Raw genomic sequence first — 24,091 nt, forward strand, 5'->3', positions numbered from 1 at the left:
ATTGCTGAACTAACATTTGTAAATTTCTCTAGTATTAGCACTTCATTTGGTGTTTTATGACAAAAGACTTTATTGGAATACATCTTCATGAACTGTTGTTTTCTTCTTACTGAACATACTGTACAGGAGAGAATGTACTTTATAATAAAATCCAGGCATTCTAGGGGGTCCTGTGTGGCTCCGTCCGTTAAGTGTCTGCCTTGGGCTCTGATCATGATGTAAGGGTCCTGGGAGGGAGCCTGCTTGTCCCTCTCCCTCGGCCTCTCCCCCAGCTGGTGCCCTCTTGCTCTCTCTTGCTCTCCCTCTCTCTCAAATAAATAAATAAAATCTTTAAAAAAATCCAGGCCTTTTAGTACCGTATTTTACATGTTAATTACATAAGGAAGCCTGTATCTTGTTTTAGTGATTTAGACTCTGGTGGCTGTGACCCAAGAAAGAGGATACCTAAAAGAAGAGAGTGTTTTTAGTAAGTTAGCCCTCTCTGGCATCGATGAACATGAACATTCTGATACGTGCGTAACTTAGTCATCCAGTATAAATAGTTGCATTCTCTACATGAACAGTGTTTTGCTAGAGTATTTCTTCTGTTACCTCTTGCTATCCTGTTGCTTTTGGAAGACTTTTCAATAACAGGGTATGGTGTGTTCCTCCCACCAAGGGCTTGTGCTCTTGGTCTAACCTGAGAAAGGTCTCCAAATGCATTCTCTGCTACTTCGGGGAAATTGGCATTTAGTTTTTCTTGCCATGGGGTGGCGAATTCATGTGTTCTCTAACTGTAGGGAAGCAGCCCGTTTTTATAAAACCTGCAGAGGAAGTTACCACTGCTGACTTGGGCAAAGAAGAGGAACAGAAACTGTTGCCCTTGTCTTTTCTGTTAATAATGAACAAGAATGTTCCTGGGCCAAGAATGAATCCTATGGTGGGATTTTCTTCAGTTTGCCCGATCTGTATTAGATTTGTGACCTTTGCTCCCCACACCTCGTGAAGGAGGTGGGCAACCTGAAAGGAAGTTGATAAAACAGCCACAAACTTGGTTTAAATTATGCAAAATAATTCCCGCCTAGAAATCTTACCGGAAATGGGCTTGTTTCACCGGCAGAGACTTGTTGCCTTAAGAGCAAATGTCTACACTGGGTGGGAGGTGGGGTTGAGTTGCCCTGTGTTCAGGGGAATTAAATGTTGCCTCCTTTTAGGAAAGCTAACATCCAGTCTTCGGATGCTTGCTGCAGGGGCCAGCCCCTGGCTAGGGAGAGCTGCCACTTTCACTTGTGCATATTGTGGGTGTTGTACCTGGTGTCCCCTAAAATGCTCCTGGGTGCTATACACAGATCCTGAGTGCGATGCCCTGGAAATGTTAGCACGGCTTTGCCCCCCACATTTCCTGACCCCAGTTTGCAATCTGCAAGTGCCTAGAAGATCTCCTAGGCCATCCAGAAATTCACATCAGGTGGGTGGACCAATGATGAAAGATGTTGGTCAATCCCAAATCGCTACTTCATATTTCCTCTTATGATTTTGCTCTGAAGCAATTTTGGTTATGTTGAGCAAACAGAAGTCCTGAAGGTCCTCGGTGTAGAGGGAATGCAGGCTTCTAGAAAGTTTACCTTATCTACACCTTGATATTGTGTGTGATAACTATTTATGTGCCACTCTTCTTAATGTCTGATATCAGGAATGTGTAATGTCATGGAATGTGTGCAAAAATTTTGTTCAAAATGTGTATTGTGTCCTTAATAAATTTATTTAATCTTTTCTGAGCCATTCATTGTTTCCTCTTCTCTAAAATGGAACACATTAATGGAATACACGTACTTACTCATGGGGTGTCTGAGGAAGGAAGGAAAGAAGGAGGATAGTGTAAGGAAAACTGATGAGCATGGTACCTACAGTAAAATCACTCATTATATTTATTCATTTAATCAGCTGAGGATTTAGCTCACAGGTGAATGGTGCAAATCCTATAGTCCTTCTGGAGTTTGTCTCAGAAGAAATGTTCAGGTGTCAGGTATAATGATATTTTTCTTTTTTTCTTTTTTTTTCTAGCCACAGGACGAAGTCTTCTGGCTGGCCACCTCCCTCGGGAACCTGGGGCTTGAACCAGGTGCCACCCTATGGATGGGAGATGACTGCGAACCGGGATGGCCGAGACTGCTTCATCAAGTAGGTAGAGCTAATGGCTTAAACTGTGATATCTTCTCCATCTTCTGTGTCTCTATTTCCGACCTTGACTCAGAGAATTAACATACTTATATTCGTAGGCCATTAATCAAAGTGCTTAATCTCCTCTGACTTGTATGTCTTGTGACATGCTGTTGCTTCAGAGTTGGTCACATGCCCTGTTAGGCTGACAGTTCTTGGTACAGTAAGGTAATTCCGGGAAAGAGCAAAAGTGTTCATTAGTCAATCCAAGGCCAGTTGTCCCCACTGGAGGAGTGTCATTTCAATTGCCTTGTAGAAATGGTCAAGACAGAGATGTTACTGGGTCATTCATTATAAAAAACATGAGCTAACAGGATTATATGTGTTCCTTTTGCTGACATTGGCTAAGATTTTGGACTTGTGTGGTGCGTTTTTTTATTTTTTTAATGTGATAAAATGTGTATAATGTAATGGTAAATTTTTTTTAACATTTTAACCATTTGGGAGTGTACAGTTCTGACACTTAACTACATTCAGAACATTGTAAAACTGTTAACCGCTCTCCATTTCTCAAACTTTATCATCATGCCCAACAGAAACTCTGTTGAAAACTACCTTCCCATTCCCCTGCTCCCTCTGGTAATCTCTATTTTACTTTCTTTCTGTAGGAATCTACCTATTGTAGATATCTAAGTGAAATCAAGTATTTGTTCTTCTGCGAATAGCTCATTTCACATAGCACAATGTCCTCAGCATTGATCCGTGGCGTGGTTTATATAACAATTTCCTTCCTTTTCAAGGCTGAATAATGTTCCATTGTACATATTCCATTTTACGGATAGCCCTTGTTTGTGTAACCATTCATCTCTCAATGGAAATGTGGGTTGTCTATACCTTTCGGATCTTAGGAATAATTCTGCTGTGACCATTGCTTTGTAAGTATCTGTTTGAGAGCCTGCTTCTAATTCTTATGGGTATACACCTAGCAGTGTAATCACTGGATCACAAGATAATTCTATGTTTACTGTTTGAGTAAAGAGTTTTGGAGGAATCAGTGGTTGTAGTTCTCTGGTTTTTTTGCAATTGTCTGAGATGAGTTTTCATATTGCACTTTTCAAAAAAACAAGTGTCCACCCTGCTTTCTTTTACAACCTATGTGGAATATTCTTAAGTATGAGGATTTTTAAAATAACTTTTAGACCAGCAAGCATGTCCGATCCTAACCGAACACAACTGAGTTGATACTGGACACCAAGGGAAACATTGTTCAGACCACAGCTGCATTTCTTTGTTCTTGTCAATCTGCCTGTGGACTGATAAGCAAACAGGGCTACTCGGAGGTGGAGGTTCTCGTTTATAAACATAAAATTATTCCTCAAGATTATTTTTTGGGATTTGGTCTTTGCATAGCTCAGCACCTCCACATGATTACGGGAGTGATCTGTGTGGAAAACATATGAACGTTGTGCTTAGATTTCCAGTCTTTGTCACTCAAATCTCACCTCTCGAATTTCCTGTAATGGGGAGAGCAGCTCTCTTCAGAGTACAATTTGTTACTGATGGCCTGGCCTTTTGGGAAGTTTCAAGTTGCCCTTGAACATGACCCACTACAGGGAGCCTGTGGGCAATGGTCTACTAGCTCTTCATGGCTTTCTTGAGGATGTGATACCATAGAAACTACTCTGGGATTGGCCATGGGAATAAAATCTCACCAAAAGCACAAAGACTGGAAGAAAGACCAACAATTTTGCTTATATCCTCGATTCTGAGTTGTTCATTTTGAACAGTTTACCAAGTGCTTTCTATTGCTGAAAAGATGGTATTTTGTCATATTGTGCTATTTTATAGCATGGTTATGAATTCATGCAGTTGGCTCAGTTCAGGTGGCCTAGATGCTTTGACTCAAAACAATAAGAATTTCTGTCAAAGAAATGCACTTTCTAAAAGATTCAGATTATAAATGTATTGAGGTATATGTTAGACTTTTTCAAGAAAATGAATTTTTCTTTTTCCTTGGATTGGGGCTTCCATACATTCCAAACCATTTGATCAATAGATAAAAACCCAAACCAAGGCCTGTTGTTTGTAGATGCCAGGTGTCCCAGCTCGTTCTAGCCACATGCATTTCTCTTTGTATTCTTGACATTTTTAAGGGCAAGCCCAGGTGTGAATGTAACATTTACACTGGCCTACTGTCAGCTCTTAAAACCTATAAGAATAAAGCAGCAACTTCATAGAGAAAGCTACACAGATTACTGAATAGCAACATTAAAAACCGTTGTTACCAGTGCCACTTTTCCCAATCTGTAAGATTTTTTTTAAGTATGTATGTATGTATTTATTTATTTATTTGAGATGGAAGGAGAACCATCATAAGTGCCTGAGCTGGGATAGGTGCAGAGGGAGAGAGAATCTCATGCTGACTCCCTGCTGTGCACAGAGCCTGATGCAGGGGTCAATCTCAGGAACCCAAGTTCATGATCTGAGCTGAAATCAAGAGTTGGCCGCTCAACATACTGAGCCACCCATGTGCCCCTAAATCTGTAGGATTTTTTTAGTGGAAAAGTAAGTTTCCACAGTTCTCTCAGACTCATTGTTTTCAGATGTGAAGAACAGTACTTTTTTCAAAAGTGTTTGTTCTTTATCACTAGTGAGTTTTATAATGAATATCATCCTGATGGGTCTTTTTTTTTTTCTTATCTACAGAGTACTGTCGATTACAAAGAAATACTCTAATTACTCAGGTTTCTGTGGAGCTCTAGTTTGCAGTGTGGAGTATTTATCTACTCATTAGTTTTGTAAGTTAAAAGAACAATTTGAAAATTAAGCTGCGACTAGTAATTAGCACCTTTGCATTTAATTTCTCAATCTTTTACATATTCTCTTTGAAATATGTTAGATCTCTTCTTTTCTATCTTCTCTTAGGATCTAAATGATATCTCATATCAGACAATTGGTTTTGATGGTGGCATAACTACTTTCAAGTTATTAATGAAGCTATGGGAAGATCCAGGCTTCCCTTGTTCAAAGTTAGGGTCTCCTAGCTCAATAATGAGCTAATTCTATCTTGATGATTCCTTTAGAACACAGCCGAGGGAAGTTAAATGTGTTTAAATTTCATCTTCCTTTTCCCATCCCCAATTATTTAGAGTAGAACCAATACCTGATATTTGATTTAAAAAAAAACTGGTAATATATAAAGTTTAAAAAAAGACTTTAATGTCATTATGCACATATTTAGTGCCCATTTTTATATGTTCTGTAGATTACTGTTTATCAACGTTTGCTGCACATTGAAATAGCTTCAGGAGCAGTAAAAAATCCTGATGTCTTATTGTCTTAGTCTCCTTGGGCCTTTATAATGAACTGTGAAAGAGTGGGTGGCTGAAATACAGAACTTTATTTCTCACAGTGCTAGAGTCTGTGAAATCCAAGATCAGTGGGCTAGTGGCTCAGCTTTTGAGCCTCGGCCTTTCTCTCAGGGTGTGATCCCTGGTCTTGGATCAGTCCCGCATTGGGCTCCTTGCAGGGAGCCTGCTTCTCTCTATGTGTATGTTTATGCTTCTCTCACTGTGACTCTCATGAATAAATAAATTTTAAAAAATAAAATAAAATAAGAAAAGGACAACAGTTGTTGGTATTGTCAGAAAAATATGAAATACATTTGTTTGAGCAACTGAGAATATTCTTTAAGAATTACGGGAGATGTCAAAGAAGAGTTGGTCAAAAAAAAAAAAGAATTGGTCAGTTTCCTATTATTACTATTTGAGCCAGGGGAAATGAGAGATTCGGATAGGAAGAGAGAAACTGGACTGGAAGGAAAGTCTCAGGAAAGAATGTCCTTTTAAGAAATGAGTGAGAGAGCCAGAAACGGAAGGAAAGAGAAAGAAGTATAAAGAATTTGATGTGCACTGCCATGCTTGCTATAAGAACAGCATCAATAAATAAGAGTTGTTGGTGTGGTTGTGGCTGTCGATGCATAAAGCTTAGATAAAGTTGTAGATAGAAATATTGATATTGGGACGCCTGGGTGGCTCAGTGGTTCAGCGCCTGCCTTTGGCTCGGGTTGTGATCCTGGAGTCTCAGGATCAAGTCCTGCATCGGGCTCCCTGTGTGGAGCCTGCTTCTCCCTCTCCCTGTGTCTCTGCCTCTTTCTCTCTCTCTCTCTCTCTCTCTCTCTGTGTGTGTGTGTGTGTGTGTGTGTGTCTCATGAATAAATTTAAAAAATCTTTTTTAAAAAAGAAATATTGATATTACCATAGCTCTTGATTCAGATACAGATGTAGTTGTGGATATAGGTATAAATGGATATAGAAGATACATATAGATGATCCCTATGTGTGCATATAGGACAGTACATATAGAGGAGTATAACCTTGTCTGCCCAGGAGCGTCCTGGTTTATGAGTATTGCTCTGACATAATTAACGGACAGCACCTCCTTTTCCTCTTCACATGATCTAATTTTGGATAAAGCAAGTTTAGAAAATTATTGCGAGACCAAAGATTTCATTAAACCATGACAACCGACCTGAGAGATAGCTACATTGGGGAATTGACTTTTTGAGAAAAAGGTGAGATTCACTGGAACTGAGATTGCCACATCCTCTGGATAGTCAGAGTAGCATTTGTTCCACATCATCAGACTATAAAGCCTCGCTTGTCTGTGCTTTGTAATGGAGTCTAATGCATGTTAAGCCTCCTTTATTCCATAGCCTTCATCACCACCCCTGGAATCACCCAGCCCTATTAAAGTGTGTCCAGCTCTGCTCACCTCCACCTTTCCCTGGCTTACCCTCCCCACTCAGCATCATTAGAAATGGCCCATCCACCTGGTCATCTGGTCATGCGCTTCCTTGAAAAGCACTCCTTGCCCCAGCCAACATGCCTCCACCAAACATTTATTGAACACAAGTGTATGCTGAGGATACCGAGATTAGTAAGACAATGTCTTACCTTTTATGATCTTAGAGTATGGTGCAAGCGATAGGCGTGCCATCATTCTCAATTGTGCAAGGTCTGTTTAACTTCCTCAGAAACATAAAATATATGTCATAGAGACTAGGGAGCACTGTGTGTTCCATACACCATTTTTTTCATTAAATGGAATAAAAACACTCTCATTGGCCTGTGCAAGTGGGGAGGATTCATGTAAAAAAAAATGTCCTTCATAAATTTGGAACTTTGGCTTTTGAGGATTGAACAGAAAATTAAAACATGGTCAAAATAAATATTAGAACACTGTTGGCAAGATAGATGTTTATGAACAGCCAGCCCAGTTGGAGTCTGGGGATAGCAATCGGGGGCGGGAAAGGAGACTGGAGGGTCATTGCAAAAATACATGCCCTGATTTTTCAAGTTCTACATTTGAGAACCTTGCTTTTTTTCCCCCTTCTTCTTCTTTTCTTTTTTTCTCCTCTTCTTTTTTGGCCTGTTGGATTTCTGGATACCTTCACCCTGTGAGTCTACAAAAAGTAGCCCTGCTTGCTTATTGGACAAGACACACTGTTCTATTACTCTGCCAGCAATTCCCATGGTGGGCAATTAAACTGAGTCACTATCTTCTGAATGCAAGAGAGTTCAGTCCCGAATCCTGAATAGTGGAGATTCATAATGAGATGTGGAAACTTCCACTTTGTTCTCCAGTGTGGACATTGCCGGTCTTGGGAGTAGTTTAGGCATTCCCATCTTGTAGCCAGTCCAGTGGTCAGTGTGAAATGCATTTTTGACTTATCTAGCTCCAGAAAAGAATAATCTAAGGAAATTTAATCAGATTATGTCTTCCATCTCTCAGTTTTATTAATAACTACAAGCAGAATAGTCAAGTCACCATGATCAAATGTATTATCATGGAATAGAGAAATAGCAAATCCTTACCCCATCCTTCAGCTGGAGCCACAGAGTATTTTCCCTAGGCTTTACCTAGTATAATTCAAATATCCCCAACAAGTCACAAGCAACTGATTATTCACAAGTATTGTATGGTTCTCTTAAGGTTATTTTTGAGGTGTTTTTCCCTTGATTTTCACCCCAAGATTTCATAAGAGAGTCTGGCTCATATTCTGTGGATAAATCCCTCCATTTCTCTCTCATCAGTTTTTTAAATCTTTTCCTTTTGTAAAAAATTAAAGTTGCAAAGTTGGATTTGGATATTGGCGGTAGCACCCAGTATCCCCTGTATTATTTTCATATTTGAAATAGACATCAGTTTCCTGCTTCATCAATCCGACATTATTAATAGACATCCAACAAAGGACAAATGGATCTGAGTGATTACATAAGTTGTCACCCTTTGATTCTGGGAATGAAATGCAAAAGTTTTTTGTGGAAATTGAAAGGTGTGCCAAGGATGGAAATAGGAGAGATTTATTTGAGTTGGGTTGCTATATTATTTTGTGACTTTTTAACTGTAGAAAGAGTTACAAATTGGCATTATGTTAGAAAAGAAGCAGTTTGCCTCATTTTTTGTGGTTGTGATGAAGAATTCTTAAATAAAACATATTGCTTCCAAGCATACACAATGAATTCTTCATAAAATGCAAATAATTGCCTCATGGCAAAAGCAAATGCCATTGAGTTAAATGAGTTCCTGAGGATCCCAAGCATCCATTTAAGCGAGGGAGGTATATTATAATTTTGGAATTGTAGGAACAAAGTAAAAGTGATAATATCATTACATGCAATGAAAGGTAATTATGTCCTGTCAACGCACCAGCTTCCCTGGTTGAACGTTAGGGGCTGTTTATTCCCTTCATTGGAGCAGATTTGTTTTCTTTTGGATCTGACAAAGCACCTATCTGCTGAGTTAATAATTACTGCTCCCAGCTGGAAGGTACGTTTGCAGAGTTGATGGAAGGGCTTTGAAAAGTAAGGCTCTGAAATGACTCTATCATTCCTGTTCTAACTTGGCATATGGCAAAAAGAGCTGCGCTACACAGTCTTCTCCTGTATCAGAGTCTGTTTCCATTTTCTTGTGTATTTGCTCTAGAAATGTGGCTGGTTTACTTAATGTGTCCATCTCTCTTGTATAAACCCCTCAAACCCCTGGCTTTTTTTTTTTTTTTTTTTTTTTGTCTAGGAAGCCAAAGAATCTGAAGGTTTTGTCGTTATCTGAATTACCTTGGGCCACTTAACTACAGAGAGTTGGCTTTTGCCCGCTTAAGGGAGCTGTGGACAGCAGGCAAGGTGGTGAACAAGATCCATTCCTTCTTCTCCTGATTTTTTTTTTTTTTGCAGCCTCTAGGGATGTACATGAATTGGGTCACAGAGGCCATTTAGGATCACAGGGACAGCCAAACCACGAAACAGAGAAGCACCTGGGTGACCAGGTTTCTGTCACAGCCTGTAATTGAAATACTAGCTTGAGGCTGCTACCACCTCTTGATTCTTTTGAGTGGCCTTTGGAGCTCTTCTTTCTGGATTGAGCCAACCCTTGCAGAGAGCAATTTTGATGTCCTCGCCTAAGGCTGGGGCACAGGCAGGAAATTTTGGCCTCTGCCAAATGCCAACTGGCGGCTGTGGGTGTTTTTGCCAAGTAAATCGGCTGAACTGGAGAGGACATAGTATCACCCTTGTGGCAGGTGTCTTTATGTCTGCACTCCTACAGAAGAGGAGAGGAGGGCTGGATATACAGTGTCTCGCTGCAGTGCCCTAGGGGACCGAGACCCCACTCCCTGCCAAGCCCTTGTCTTCTATTGCTTCTCAAAGCCTGAATAACACCTTGTTATCAATGGCCATTTTCTGGAGGAGAGTCTCTCCATTGCAGCACTGGTGAGCTGTGGCATTACTTTTCTATGCCGGTGGACACACCGATCAGCCTGAGTCAAGAGTAGGCATATCTCTTGGTTGTTTGATGGAGCGTGCCACTCACCTGCCCCAGGAGCTCATGGTTGACAATAGCAATTCAGACTGTGATGGCCAGGAGAGACTCTCTAAGAAGACTAGTTGATCTTAAAGGGTACTGGTCAGTACAAAGGGCCGACCCCAGAATTGTCAGCACCCGTTGCCAAATGAAAACGGAGTCCCCTTCCTCAAAAAACAAGATAAACATGCTCAGGAAGCTCCTAAAATCTACAGGTTTTCCCTTTCCTTCGTGGTCTGCAAATATTTCATAATTTTGTATTGGCCATTTAACACCATTCTAAGAAGTTAAAATTAAAAGTTTGAATTATTATCATGGGTATTATTGATCATCCTTCTATGGTACAAAGTGAGCTTTGTATGCAAATATAAGGGCTTTTCGCTCAATATGCAGAATTGGCGAAGTTGCACGATTTGTATCTCATAGCTTATACATTTTATACCTTTTGCATTCCAACCTGGAAAGTCAAACTGGTACACAAAATTAATTTCACTTCTTGGCGTGAATGCACTCTAGCAAAGCTCCCTACTTTTGGCTTACTATTGGGCACAGTAGAATTGAAAGTAAAAGGAACTGTGTTTTGTCCTATCATTTGCTTTTCTTCTCTGTCATCATTTTCAGTAGGTTGATGGCCAATCCAGGGAAGGAAGACAAGTCAGAAAGGATATGACAAGATTGCTTGATCATTCATGCTTCTTTGAAGAGTAAAGATTGATTAACCTTCAGCCCCCACCTCTTGATTTTTGTTTCTTAACATTTTTTTTCAATAAAGGCCAAGCAAGGAGGATAAATTGCTTCTAGCTATTGACTCGTTCAAAAAGTCATCTCTCTGCCCTGTTAAGGATGGGTTTTCTCACCAAAAGATTCACACTTTTCTTCCTCCATCCATAGCCTTTATTTCTTTGTTATTATTAGTTTATTTATTTATTCATGAGAGACACACAGAGAGGTGGAGACATAGGCAGAGGGAGAAGAAAGGTTCCCTCTGGGGTCCCCGATGCGGGACTCCATCCTAGGACTCCATCAAGGATCATGATCTGAGCCAAAGGCAGACACTCAACCACTGAGCCACCCAGTTGCCCCCATAGCCTCTATTTCTGTAAGCCAAGTCAGCAAACCTTTTCTGTAAAAGGTCCCATAGTAAATATTCTAGGCGTTGGAAGCAATGTGATCTGTGTCACAACACAAAGCAGTGTGACTCTTCCATTGTAGTGAATGCAGCCGTCATAAATATGTAAATAAATTGATGGGGTTTTTTTCTAATAACACTTCATTTACAAAAAGAAATCGGCACCCACAATGGTCCTATGGCATGTAATTGTTTCCCAAACTGTTCCCTATAATATCTTCATTTGATCTCATTCTTGTATTTCTGATTCACTATCTGATAAATGCATAAAACCCTCCCATAAAATGGGAAGCTGCCATCTATTTTATGGATGACTGAAATTATGGCAGACATTGGTAAAGTGACTTTTCTGAGGTTGTATTATGAGTAATGCAAACTTCCATGGTGTTTCTACTGTCCGCAGGAACTCCTTGCACAGTTCTAACAACCATTACCTACCTCTAAAGAGTGTGGTAGGGTTATTAACATCATCAAAACCCAACAGAAAAAAAAATTAAAAAAAAAAAACCAACAGAGAAGTAAAACCTTCCCTATGTGAATATCGTGGCTCCCCCTTCCTTGTGATGGGGGCTGAGGGAAAGGAGTGTGCTGATCACAGGCTTTGCAGCTGCGCCCACCAACACCCAGCACCTTTGTGGGAGGGGCTGTAGGGGAGGCAGTGATAGCAACAGAAACCCAGTCACAATGGAATGCCAAATGCAAGTGCAAATAATTATTAGGGATGTGAAAATTACATAGCAACTTGTTGTCACCAGTGGTCGACAGAGAAACAGCCGCATTATACTTTGAAAAAGTTAATTGTCCATAGTGTTTTGAAGTCACACTGCTCATTTTACTGGAGGAATTTTATAAAGCTCCCAAATAAAAGTCCCCAATTCATTTCTGGTGATGTTCTCTTCTAAGTTATTCTCTTGGCTTCTGTGATACCACCCCTTCCTTTTTTCTCTAAAGCCATTCTCTTCTCCTCAGCCAATTCTTATTTTTAAGAATAAGAGATAAGCCTTCTCTTATCTCCTCAGCTAATTCTTATTTTTTAGTTCAACGATTAAAGTTCCATTTCTCACCGTACTAAGCCTACATTTCTACTTAGAACTTCCAAAATATTAAATGGATTTATTAATTTCATTATATCGATACCATTTAATTTCAGTCCAAAAATTCCTGGAAACTCATGATGGTTCATCTACAAATTAATCAGGGTTGGTTTTCACCACTCAGAATATTTTCTGAGCAATAGTAGCTGGTTAATAAATTTTTGTTACAAAAATGTTTAGGTGTATGTATATATGAATAGATGGGTGGATGAATTAATGGATACATGAATAGAACTATTTCTTAAAGCATTATATTTAGTAAATTGTTAGAAAAAATGATCATCGATAAGTCAATGACTTAAAATAACCTGTTAACTTTCTGCTTTAGGAAATTCACTAACAGAATTTGAGCACATTGATAAAGCATATATTTCCCAATAAAACCTTGAGACCTTGAAAAATCATCACTGATTCATACCTTATTGTGTCCGTTTATCAGATATTCAAAATTCAGAAGGTAATGAAGGTGAGTTTCTAGGGTGGTGTAATTACATTGTAAGGCACAGAAATTGGGTGATAAAAACTAAAAACTCTTGGGCTAAGATCCCAGCTCTTCTTAGTACTAGTTGTGTAATGGTGGGTAATCGTTAGGTACTGTGGGCCTGGCCTCACATTTATCATTATAAAATAGTGTGTTTGAACTAGAAAACAGCACCATTTGGCAATTTAGCGAGTTACAATCAGCAGAAAACTTTTAACAAATTTAGCTTTAACTATGAAACGAATTTTTTGGTTTGTATCACTAAAACATAGCCTAGAGGAGCCTAAGAAGGTAGGAGTACTAAATGTGATGTCATATCCTGGATGGCATCCTAGAACAGATAAATGACATTAGGTGTAGAACCTAAGGAAATCTGAATGAAATGTTAACTTTAATTACTAATAATGTATCAGTATTAGTTCACTGATTGTGACAAATTTACCAGGCTACCATAAGATGTTAACATTAGTCAAAACTGAGAGTGCCAGATGAATGGGAACTCTGTAATTTTTTTTTAATTCTATTTATTTATTCATGAGAGACCCAGAGAGAGAGAGAGAGAGGCAGAGACATAGGCAGAGGGAGAAGCAGACTCCATGCAGGGAGCCCGACGTGGGACTCGATCCCGGGTCTCCAGGATCAGGCCCTGGGCTGAAGGCAGCGCTAAACCACTGAGCCACCCGGGCTGCCCAAACTCTGTAATTTTCTATAACAGTACAAGTGTTCTACAATAAATTGGATATAAGAAATACTCACAGTGGTGGGATAACAGTCAAAGAAGCTTTATGACTTCACTCTCCCACATAGAAACTGTTGCTATATGGAACACAATTTACCTTTGTGAGAGGTCTCTAGACCAGTTAGGAAGTAATGTACCCTAACCAGTATAAAAGAAAGAAAAACTTCCAGTAACTGGGTTATTAGTTCAATTCTTGTTTTGCATCCTTGGCCATGTTCCTCCCTCTGTGTGACCTAACATTGTGCAACCAGGAAGATACCTGTGCTATGGATTCTTTCTTTCTTCTTTTTTATTTTTTTTAAAGGTCTTATTTATTAATTTGACAGAAAGAGATAGAGAACACAAGTAGGCAGAGGGACAGGCAGAGGGAGAGGGAGAAGCAGGCTCCTTGCTGAGTAGGAAGCCCAATTCGGGGCTCAATCCTAGGACCCAGGGACACAAACAGTGCAGCATATCACGCACCCAATGTTCTAGCTGGTTTGGGGGCTCCCTCCAGGACTGTAATCTGTCTCACCTGCCATGGTGTGCTGATTGGTCTGAAAGTGTCATTTGGAAGCTGATGACACCAGATGCTATCACTATTGCATCTTAGAACTACAGTTCCTGGGGCTGGTGTCAGCAGGAGCAAGAGACTGTGGGCTTCTGAGAAGAAGTAGGAATAAGCTGCCCACTGAATTTAAAATGACTAAAATGACATGCACAGATCCAGAGAAGAAACATCCTCAGAAAATGTTTCAATCTGGGCTGATCAGGAAAGTATTTTTCTAAACAATGCCGGTATATAAAGGCTAGAAGAGATTTTTTTTTCTTTTTTCTCAAATGCCTGTCTCAACAACAACAAAAAATTGTAGCATACTAAGAAACAAGGACATATGAACCATGCAAAGCAACAAAATTAAATGTTTTCAACTGACTCTAGGGCACCTGGGTGGCTCAGGTTGGGCGCCTGCCTTTAGCTCAGGTCGTGATCCCAGAGTCTTGGGATTGAGTGCCACGTCGGGCCCCCTGCAGGGAGCCTGCTTCTCCCTCTGCCTGTGTCTCTGCCTCTCTTTCTCTCTCTCTCTCTCTCTCTCTCATGAATGGATGAATAAAATATTTGAAAAAAAAGAAAGAAACTATCTCTAATATACATCCATGTGCATGGCTTTGTTTTACATGTCAAAATACCGGTCATGAAAATGCTCAGTGAGCCAAATGAGAACAGAGTTAGCAACTAAACAAAATAAGGAAAACAATGCATGAACAAAGTGAGAATTTCACTAAAGAGATATAAGCTATAAGGCATTCCAATTGGAAATTCTGGTGTTGAAATGAAAGGTATGCTGGAGGAGTTGACAGCAGACTTGATGAGGCAGAAAAAAACTGGTGTGAAATTGAAGACAGGTCATTTGAAATGGTGGAGTCAAAGGAGCAAAAAGAAAAGTGTAGTAAGAAGAAAAATGAAGAGAGCCTTAGAGATTGTGGGACCCGAATCCACATTATATGCATTAGGGAAGTTTAAAAAGAGGGTCAGAAAATAAATATAAAAAGAGGGTCAGAGATGGACATAAATATTACTTGAACAAGTGACTGTGGAAACTTCCCAAATTTGAAGAAAGGAATATACATAGTAATTGAAGAAACTAGACTCAGATAACATCAGGATACGTCCAAGAAGACATATAGCCACTCAGGTGATAATCAAACTGCTAAAGTTGAAGGCAAAGAGAGAACCTTAGACAGGAAGAGAAAAACAGCTCATCACACACAAGGAGGTTTTATAAGGTTATAGGTGGATTCCTCTGTAAAAACATTGTAGACTACAATGTGTGAAATGATATATTCAAATTGCTAAAATAAAAAATAATTTTCAACCAAGAATAATGTATCCAGGAAAACTGTCCTTCAAAAATGAAGGAATTGGGGCACCAATTGGGCTCAGTCCGTTAAGCATCTGCCTTTGGCTTAGGTCATGATCTCAGGGTCCTGAGATTGAGTCCCACATTGGATTCCCTGCTCAGGGGGGGAGACTGCCTCTCCCTCTACTGCTCTTCCTGCTTGTACTTGCTCTCTCTATGCCAAATAAATAAATGAAGTCTTTTTTGAAAAATGAATTAAGACATTCTAAGAAAAATTATTTAAGAAATGGTAAAAGGAGTCCTTGAAAGTGAAAGAATGTATACCTTAATGCAAAGTGAAATGAAATTATAAAGTTCTTCATGAAAGGAGAACATAAATAGCATCTTCTATTAATAGTGTCTCCATGCATCAATTCAGTTTTAATTCCTGTATAGAATTTAAATGATAAAAACATTAATAAATGACAAATCTATGCAAATGAATATACAATATTTAAAAATGTGATTTGTGATATCAGTAGCATAATGTGCCAGGGCAGTGTAGAGCTGTTTTAGTGTTTTTTTCTATGCAATTGAAATTAAGGTTTTATCTGTTTGAAATAGAATGGCATAATACTACAATGTTTTATGTAATTGTAATGATTACCACAAAGAAATTATCTATAAAATAGAAGAAAAAGGTAATGAAAGCATGTCAGTACAAAATCTCAATGAAACACAGTGGATGGTCGTACGAGAGAGAAGGATGGACAAAAAGATAACAATTTAAATAGCAATTGTACATCCTATATCAATAATTACTTGAAGTAAAAATAGGTTAAACTCCCCAATCAAAACACATAATTAGCAAGAAGGTATTTTAGAAATGGAGAATCTGATTATATGCAGTGTATAAGAAACTCACTTTTGATTTCACGAGAAATAACGTGAAAGTTTGAGAAAAATTGCATTGAAATGGTATCAAAAGAGCCAAGGAGTGGCTATGCTAATATCAGACAGAGTCGGTTACATATGGTTTTTTAGATTTTTATTTTTTATTTATTTGAGGGAGAGAGAGAGCATGAGCAGGAGGAGGGGCAGAAAGAGAAGCCACCCAGGTACCCCCAAAGTCCGTTTTAAGTCAAAAACTATTTAAAAATAACAAAACAAAACAAAACAAAATAAACAATTTCAAGAGACAAAGAGGGATGTTATGTTAGGATAAAATGACAATTCACCAAGAAGACAAAATCATTACAAATATTCATACAACAAACATAACTAAGCTCCTAAATATATGAATCACCTATTAGCAGAATTCAAGAAAGAAATATGTAGCAACACAGTGGTTTTTGGAGACTTCCAGCAGCCCACTTCATTTTTTTTTAAGATTTTATTTATTTATTCGTGAGAGACACAGAGAGAGAGGCAGAGACACAGGCAGAGGGAGAAGCAGGCTCCACGCAGGGAGCCCGACGTGGGACTCGATCCCGGGTCTCCAGGATCAGGTCCTGGGCTGAAGGCGGCGCTAAACCGCTGAGCCACCCTAGCAGCCCACTTCAATCATGGGTAAAACAGAAGATAAATAAAGAAATAGACTAATTGCGCCTAGAAGTCATACACAGAATACTCTAGCAGAGAACAGCACAATATACATTCTTCTCAACGAACCTTTCAAACATTATCCAAGGTACGCTACATGTTAGGTCCTCAGAGAAGGCTCAGCAAATTCTAAAGTGTGAAATTATGCAAAATCTCTTTTCTGATTAAACTGGAATGGAACTAGAAATCATCAGAAGAAGGAAAAGGAGATGGCTAATGGATATGTGAAAATTAAACAATGCATTTAACCAACCAATTGGTCAAAGAAAATGTATCAAGGGAAATTATAAACTACCTTGTGAGAAATGAATGTGAAAACTCAACATATTAAAACTTATGAGATGCACTGAATTCAGAACCTAAGAGGGATGTTAGTAGCTTCAAAATGTGCATTAAAAAAAGAAAAATTTCTGAAATGTATAAACTACATTTATACCTTGAGCTAGAACATGAAATAATTAATCCTAAAGCTAGCAAAAGGAAGGAAACAATAAAGACGAGTGCACAAATTAATGAACTGGGAAATAGCAAAGGAAGAGAAAAAATTCAATAAAACCAACGTTGTGATTTTTTTTTAAAAAGATCACAATCAGGGCAGGCCGGGTGGCTCAGTGGTTTAGCGCCACCTTTGGCTCAGGGCGTGATCCTGGGGACCTGGGATCGAGTTCCGCATCGGGCTCCCTGCATGGAACCTGCTTCTCCCTCTGCCTATGTCTCTGCCTCTGTATGTGTGTGTGTCTCTCATGAATAAATAAATAAAATCTTTAAAAAAAAAAGGAAAAAAAGATCACAATCCTTGGCAAGCTATCTAGTTTAAGAAAAAGGAGAGAAGCTCTTTTTCTCTTCCAGTCCGAGGCGCTTGGGGAGCCGCGGGCTTTGGTGCAGGCATGGCCAAGCCCAAGAACCACACCACACACAACCAGTCACGAAAATGGCACAGAAATGGCATCAAGAAACCCCAGTCACAAAGATACGAATATCTTAAGGGGGTAGACCCCAAGTTCCTGAGGAACATGCGCTTTGCCAGGAAGCACAAGAAGGGCCTGAAGAAGATGCAGGCCAACAATGCCAAGGCCATGGCTGCGCGTGCCGAGGCTATCAAGGTCCTTGTCAAGCCCAAGGAGGTTAAGCCCAAGATCCCAAAGCGCGGCAGCTGCAAGCTCAGTCGACTTGCTCTGCCGGCCAAAGGCCAAGGCCAAGGCTCAAACCAAGGCCCAGGCTGCAGCTGCAACCCCGGCTCCGGCTCTTCTTCTATTCCTGCAGCGCAGGCTCCCAAAGGTGCCCAGGCACCCACAAAGGCTCCAGTGTAGAGGCTTCTGTCTGCATGGGCCTGGTGTCCTGCTGTGCTCTTTGTGCAAATAAACCTGCGGCAGGATCTGTCAAAAAAAAAAAAGAAAGAACAGAAAAGAAAAAAGGAGAGAAGCCTTCAATATCTAAACTCAGAAATGGGGCTTCTGCGTGGCTCAGTTGGTTAAGGGTCTGCCTTCAGCTTCAGGTCATGATCCCCTGGGATCTAGTCCTGTGTTGGGGTCCCTGCTCCTCAAGGATCCTGCTTCTCCCTCTCCTTCTGCCTGCCACTCCCCAGGCTTGTGTGCTCTTTCTCTCTCTCTTTCAAATGAATAAATGAAGTCTTTTTTAAAAAAATATCCCATTTGCAGATATATAGAGGTCAAACAGTGTTTACCAGCATCTGCAGTGAGAACAGAAAGTTGTTGTTTAATACATATAACGCTTTTGTTCTGAACAGAATCTTGATTCTGGAAATGTTTCCCAACAATGTAATTCTACATAACACTAGTGAACTCGGCACCTTAAGATTCTTAAGAAGGAACATTTTTTTTTTAAAGATTTTATTTATTTATTCATGATAGTCACACAGAGAGAGACAGAGAGGCAGAGACACAGGCAGAGGGAGAAGCAGGCTCCATGCACCGGGAGCCCGACGTGGGATTCGATCCCGGGTCTCCAGGATCGCGCCCCGGGCCAAAGGCAGGCGCCAAACCGCTGCGCCACCCAGGGATCCCAAGAAGGAACATTTTATGATACGTGTTTTTCACCGTGATAAAAATATATATATATATATATATATATATATATATATATGCAAAGTACTAGCACCAGCTTCACAAGAGCTTTAACAAGCACCCAGCGTCATCAGAGCTTCCCCCCATCTCCGGATTCTCTTTTCTGCCTTCACCCTCCAGCTTCATACCTCACAGAGGCAACTCTTCCCATTCTCGCAGTCACCATTCAAAAGAGAGATAAGCAGCCTCCCAGCATTCTCGGAATCAGTCCCTGGTTTCCCACTGGTCCAACTGGTGTAGGCCACATACACTTCAACAAATCACAGTGGTTGGACATATGGGAAATGTCGATTGACCTAAAACAAACAGGGCTTACCCTGAAAGCGCGAGTGGAATCAATCCTTGCCTTACCACTTGGGAGAGAGGTCGTTTTCCTACCAGGCGTCTGCAAACTTTTTGTATTGGGCCACATTATAAATATTTTTCCTTTGTGGGTCATATGTGGTTTCCCCTGCAGCTATTAATCTCTCCAATGGTAGCATGAAAGCAGCCATAGACCTTAAATAAAGGAGTGTGGCTGCATTCCAATAAAACTTTACAGATACTAAAACTTGGATTTCATATAATTTCATCTATCATGAAATGTCATACTCACTTTGTTTTTTCTTAACCATTTAAAAATGTAAAACCATCTTAGCTCACAGATGGCTGGTAGGATTTGGCCCACAGGCTGTAGTTTGCAGATTCCCTGTTCAAGATAATCTGTCCAAATGCCTTTTAGCTCTTGAAAGAAGGCATTTGTGTCTCAGTTGCAACAAGGCATTTGGAAGGTCATGCAATAATCTCTTTTCCTTTTCCCTTGTGTGCTGAATTGTCATAATTCCTTGGTCGCCATAGGACACTTTGTACATACAGGACAGTGTACTGTTAAATATTAGAGATATATGACTCTTCTCCACTATTATTGGAAATTAAAGGGATACCTTCAAATCTGCAGGAACAATGAATTGACTTAGATTAAAACTGTTTTCATGTGGCAATGCAATTGTTCTCCTATTTTTGTTGACTTTTACTCATGTCCTTTTGTCTAGATTAAGTATTTAGAGGACTGAAACAGTCTTCAGAAAGATCTCTCTCTTAATGGCTTTATTTTCCAGTCATTGATCAGAGTGCCATTATGTAAATGATTGAAGTGAGTATTCAAAATGTGGGTTTCAAGATCTTTAGTGTCATAGGGTGACACTGCAGAGAGAGGAATTAGAGATAGAGCTCAACAGTAAGTAGCAGAGGAAGAATAAAGTCAAGGAAGCTTTTAATTTCCTTCAAGGAGAGGGTTTGGCTGTATCTCTGGAGGAAGATGAAAAGAAAACAGGCTTGGGAGAAAGCAAACTTGATTGGAATAGCTTGGTGCTGTGGGAGGGCAATGATCTGTTTTAGAACTAAAATTGGCAGCCGTGGAATGATTTGGTCAAATGTGTTTTGGCAGCCTTTGAATTGTTGTCCAAATACTTTAGCACATATAATGACTTTTTAAATTTGTTCCCTCTTTATGACCCTCCTACTTCTAAAAAAAAAAAAAATGTGAGCCTCAACTCATTTGTGGAGCTCTCAATTTGAATTAAAGTCGTGCAGCATTTGGCATCTTGTGTTCTAGTTTGTGGCATCTTTGTTATATTATTCACGGTTTTCAGGGCCCCGTGATAGGGTTAGATTTCAAGCACAATTTGGCTCGTTGTCCATGGTCCGATTGCGGGGGCCTGAGTTTGAGGTTGTCCATGCTAAAAGTCACCTGATTGAGTGGCAGTCCACTTAATAGTTGTTTCTCAGATATAATTCTCACACAGGGTCAAAAGGCGACTTAGGGGGACAGGACTGTGAAGGGTTAGGTGAAATTCACATGCATTGACAAAAATGTACGTACGAAATAGACATCTAGCTGTATAGCTCTTCACAAGCTTACTTGGCCTAATCCCAACACACAAATATTATAAACTGCAGAATGTTATTATAGCAGTTGCTTAAAAAGGAAGATTTCCACGTGAATAGTATGCAGTACCTCCTTTCAAGCTCTCTTGAGCCACAATTGTGAGATAGACTCGAGGAAAGTACAGAGTGTTAGTTTGGGTCCTAAATCTAAGTGTTCCCATCATGGTCTTGCTGATTTTCTGTTTTCTCTGGCCGTTGTTGTTGCATTTTTCTTTAATTTCTTTTCTTTTCTTTTAGTTTCTTTTATTTTCTAAATTGGAGGATTCCTGCCTTGCCCAGTGTCTTGTTGACACAGGTTTCATCTTTAAATGTGCCTAATAGTAGCTCCTCCCTAAATTATCCTATGGCATGATTCCCTTTTAATTCATAATCCCGGTATGATTAGGAAAGCATTTAGTTGGGGTTGGTAGAATTATAAATAAATTAAAAGCTAATAGTCTCTAACAAGATCCTTATGGATTTAGGAAAAAAAGAGAAACGGGTTAAGTGTTAAGGTTGCTTATATCTCTATCATCTGATCAAATAGTCTTTGGGTTTCCATTACCTATGTCCTTTCCAATTCTTAATTTTTAAAAAAGATTTTAGTTATTTATTCATGAGAGACATGGCGGGGGTGGGGCAGAGACACAGGCAGAGGGAGAAGCAGGCTCCCTGCAGGAAGCCCAATGTGGGACTCAATCCTGGGGCTCCAGGATCACGCACTGGGCCAAAGCCAGATGCTCAACTGCTGAACCACACAGGTGTCCCCAATTCTTAATTTTTGTATTCCAAATAATTGCCTTTATATGAAAGTGGCTTGCAAATAGTATTATCACTTAGTGTTTTTATTTTTTGTGGGGAAAAAAAGCTAAGATGGAGGAAATCTTGGTGGTTAAGCATGAGAGCTCTGGAGTTAAGCTGCCTGGCTTTGCATCTTTCACTTTCTGGTCATATGATTTTTGACAAGATACCTAATTTTTCTTTGTCTTCATTTAGTCATCTGTCAAAAGGGCATAATAGTAGTTTGTATTTCATTGACTTTTAGGAGGATTAAATGCTTTATTGATGTTAAGCGTTAAAAATAGTAAATATTCAAGAATTATTATTATTATTTCCATTGGGAATAGATCAAGTTGTAGAAAAAGTAAGGAAGCCCCCTCTCCCTGCAGACATCAAGGTAAATATCACCACTGGGAATGGTATCTTAAAACATGTGATGTGTACTTTTCTAATACCTGTCTTTTTGAAATATTCATGTTTATAAATAAAGCATTATATTAGTAAGGTATATTAGCATTCTACAGAGAAGCAGAACCCATAGGATATATAGAGAGATATAGAAAGATTTATTGTGGGCAGCCTGGGTGGCTCAGTGGTTTAGCGCCGCCTTCAGCCCAGGGCATGATCCTGGAGACTCAGGATCGAGTCCCATGTCGGGCTCCCTGCATGGAGTCTGCTTCTTCCTCTGCCTGTGTCTCTGCCTCTCTCTGTCTCTCTCTGTCTGTCTCATGAATAAATAAATAAAATCTTTAAAAAAAGAAAGAAAGATGTATTGTGAATAATTGGCTAATGTGATTGAGAAGACTGAGAAGTCACATGATCTGTTATATGCAAGCTGGAGTCTCCAGAAAGCAGTGGTGTAATTTCAGTCCAAACTGCATCAAACTGCATCATTTTTGTACATACCAATCTGAATCTGAAGGCCTGAGATTCTGGAGCGTCAATTTTCTAGAACAGGAGAAGAGATGGATGTTCTTGCTCAACCACAGTCAATCAGTTTGCCCATTATTCCTCTCTTTGTTCTGTTTAGACCCTCAGGGGATTGGATCATGCCTACCTACGTTGGTTTGAGTGTTTTTGTTTATGTAGTCTCATTATTGAAATGGCAATGACATCTGGAAACATCCTCACAGACACACCTGGATGTAATGTTTAGCGGGTATCTGGGCATGTCTTAGCCCAGTCCAGTTGACATAAAAGGAACAGAGCTCAAAGGAGAAACAAGAAAATTGCAATGATAGTAGAGAACTACAATGCCCCACTTTCACCAGTGGATGGATTCAGCAGACAGAGGAATAATGGGGAAATAGTGGTCTTTTATAACACTGTGGACCAGGTGTACCTAACAGACATGTGCAGACATGTCTTCCTTCCAGTAGCAGCAGAAGAGTAATATTCTTCTCAGTCAGGCATGGAGCATTTTCCAAGATGGATCCAAAAGTTGGGCTTTGGTACATATCTTCACCAACTTGAGAAGATTGAAATCATATCTAGTGTCTTCCCCAGACAGAATGATATGAAACTAGAAAGCAATAGCAGAAAGAAAATGGGAAATTCACAAATGTCTGGAAAATGGAATGCACGCTCCTGGACAGCCAATTAGGGATGAAATCAACAGGGAAACCTGAGTGTATCTTGAGATTGGCAGAAATGGCAACACAAGATGACAGAACTTGTATGATGCAGCAAGGGCAGTTCAAAGAGGGAAGTTTATAACAATGAGTGCCTTTGTTCAGAAAAAAGAAATGGCTCAAACAGGCAACCCAACTTTGCACCCTGAGCAATGGGAAGAATGGGTGGGGCGAAGGCATCCCACAGAAAGGGAAATGATAAAGACTAGAGTTGAAATAAATGTAATAAAGACTGGAGAGACAATAGATAGAATCTTCGAAGCTGAGCCTTTGTCTTTTTGGAAGAATGGACAGAATTGAGAAACCTTAAGTTCGAATAACCAAAGAAAAAGAGAGTGAACTCAAGAGAATAAAATAATGAATAAAACATGGGACATTGCACCGGATAACCACAGAGGCATAGTGGATTATCACAGACTACTATGAGCATTTATATACCAATGAACTGGATGATACAGAACATGTGGATGGAAACACACAGCCTGCCAGGACGATCATCACAAAATAGAAAATCTGAATAGGAAATAATGAGAAAGAGACTGCAGAAGAATTCAAAACTTCCCAACACAGAAAAGTCCAGGACCAGATGGCTTTATGGATCGATTCCATGAAGTATTTAAAGAACAATTAATGTGAGTCCTTTTCAAAGTTTTCTAAAAATTGAACAGGAGGGAACACTTCCAAACTCATTTTACGAGGCCAACACTACCCTCATACCAACACCAGATAAGAACACTATGAGAGAAGAATTTAACTACATACGTACAAAAATCCTCAAGAAAATACTCACAAATCTAATTTAAGTGCACATCAGGAAACAAAATCAGTAT

The 24,091-nt window shown here is 39.7% G+C and overlaps 1 protein-coding gene across 1 annotated transcript in view; it reads left to right on the forward strand.

Moving 5' to 3' along the window:
* Positions 1-24,091, forward strand: part of FRMPD4 (FERM and PDZ domain containing 4) — a 560,598-nt gene that overhangs the window by 361,861 nt on the left and 174,646 nt on the right. Inside the window, exon 2 of the mRNA XM_055337432.1 lies at positions 2,044-2,160. Coding sequence (XP_055193407.1) covers positions 2,044-2,160 — 117 coding nt within the window. The remainder of the gene's footprint in view (positions 1-2,043; positions 2,161-24,091) is intronic.

This window comes from Nyctereutes procyonoides, unplaced genomic scaffold (genome assembly GCF_905146905.1).
Source record: "Nyctereutes procyonoides isolate TBG_1078 unplaced genomic scaffold, NYPRO_anot_genome, whole genome shotgun sequence".
NCBI classification, from domain to species: Eukaryota; Metazoa; Chordata; class Mammalia; order Carnivora; family Canidae; genus Nyctereutes; species Nyctereutes procyonoides.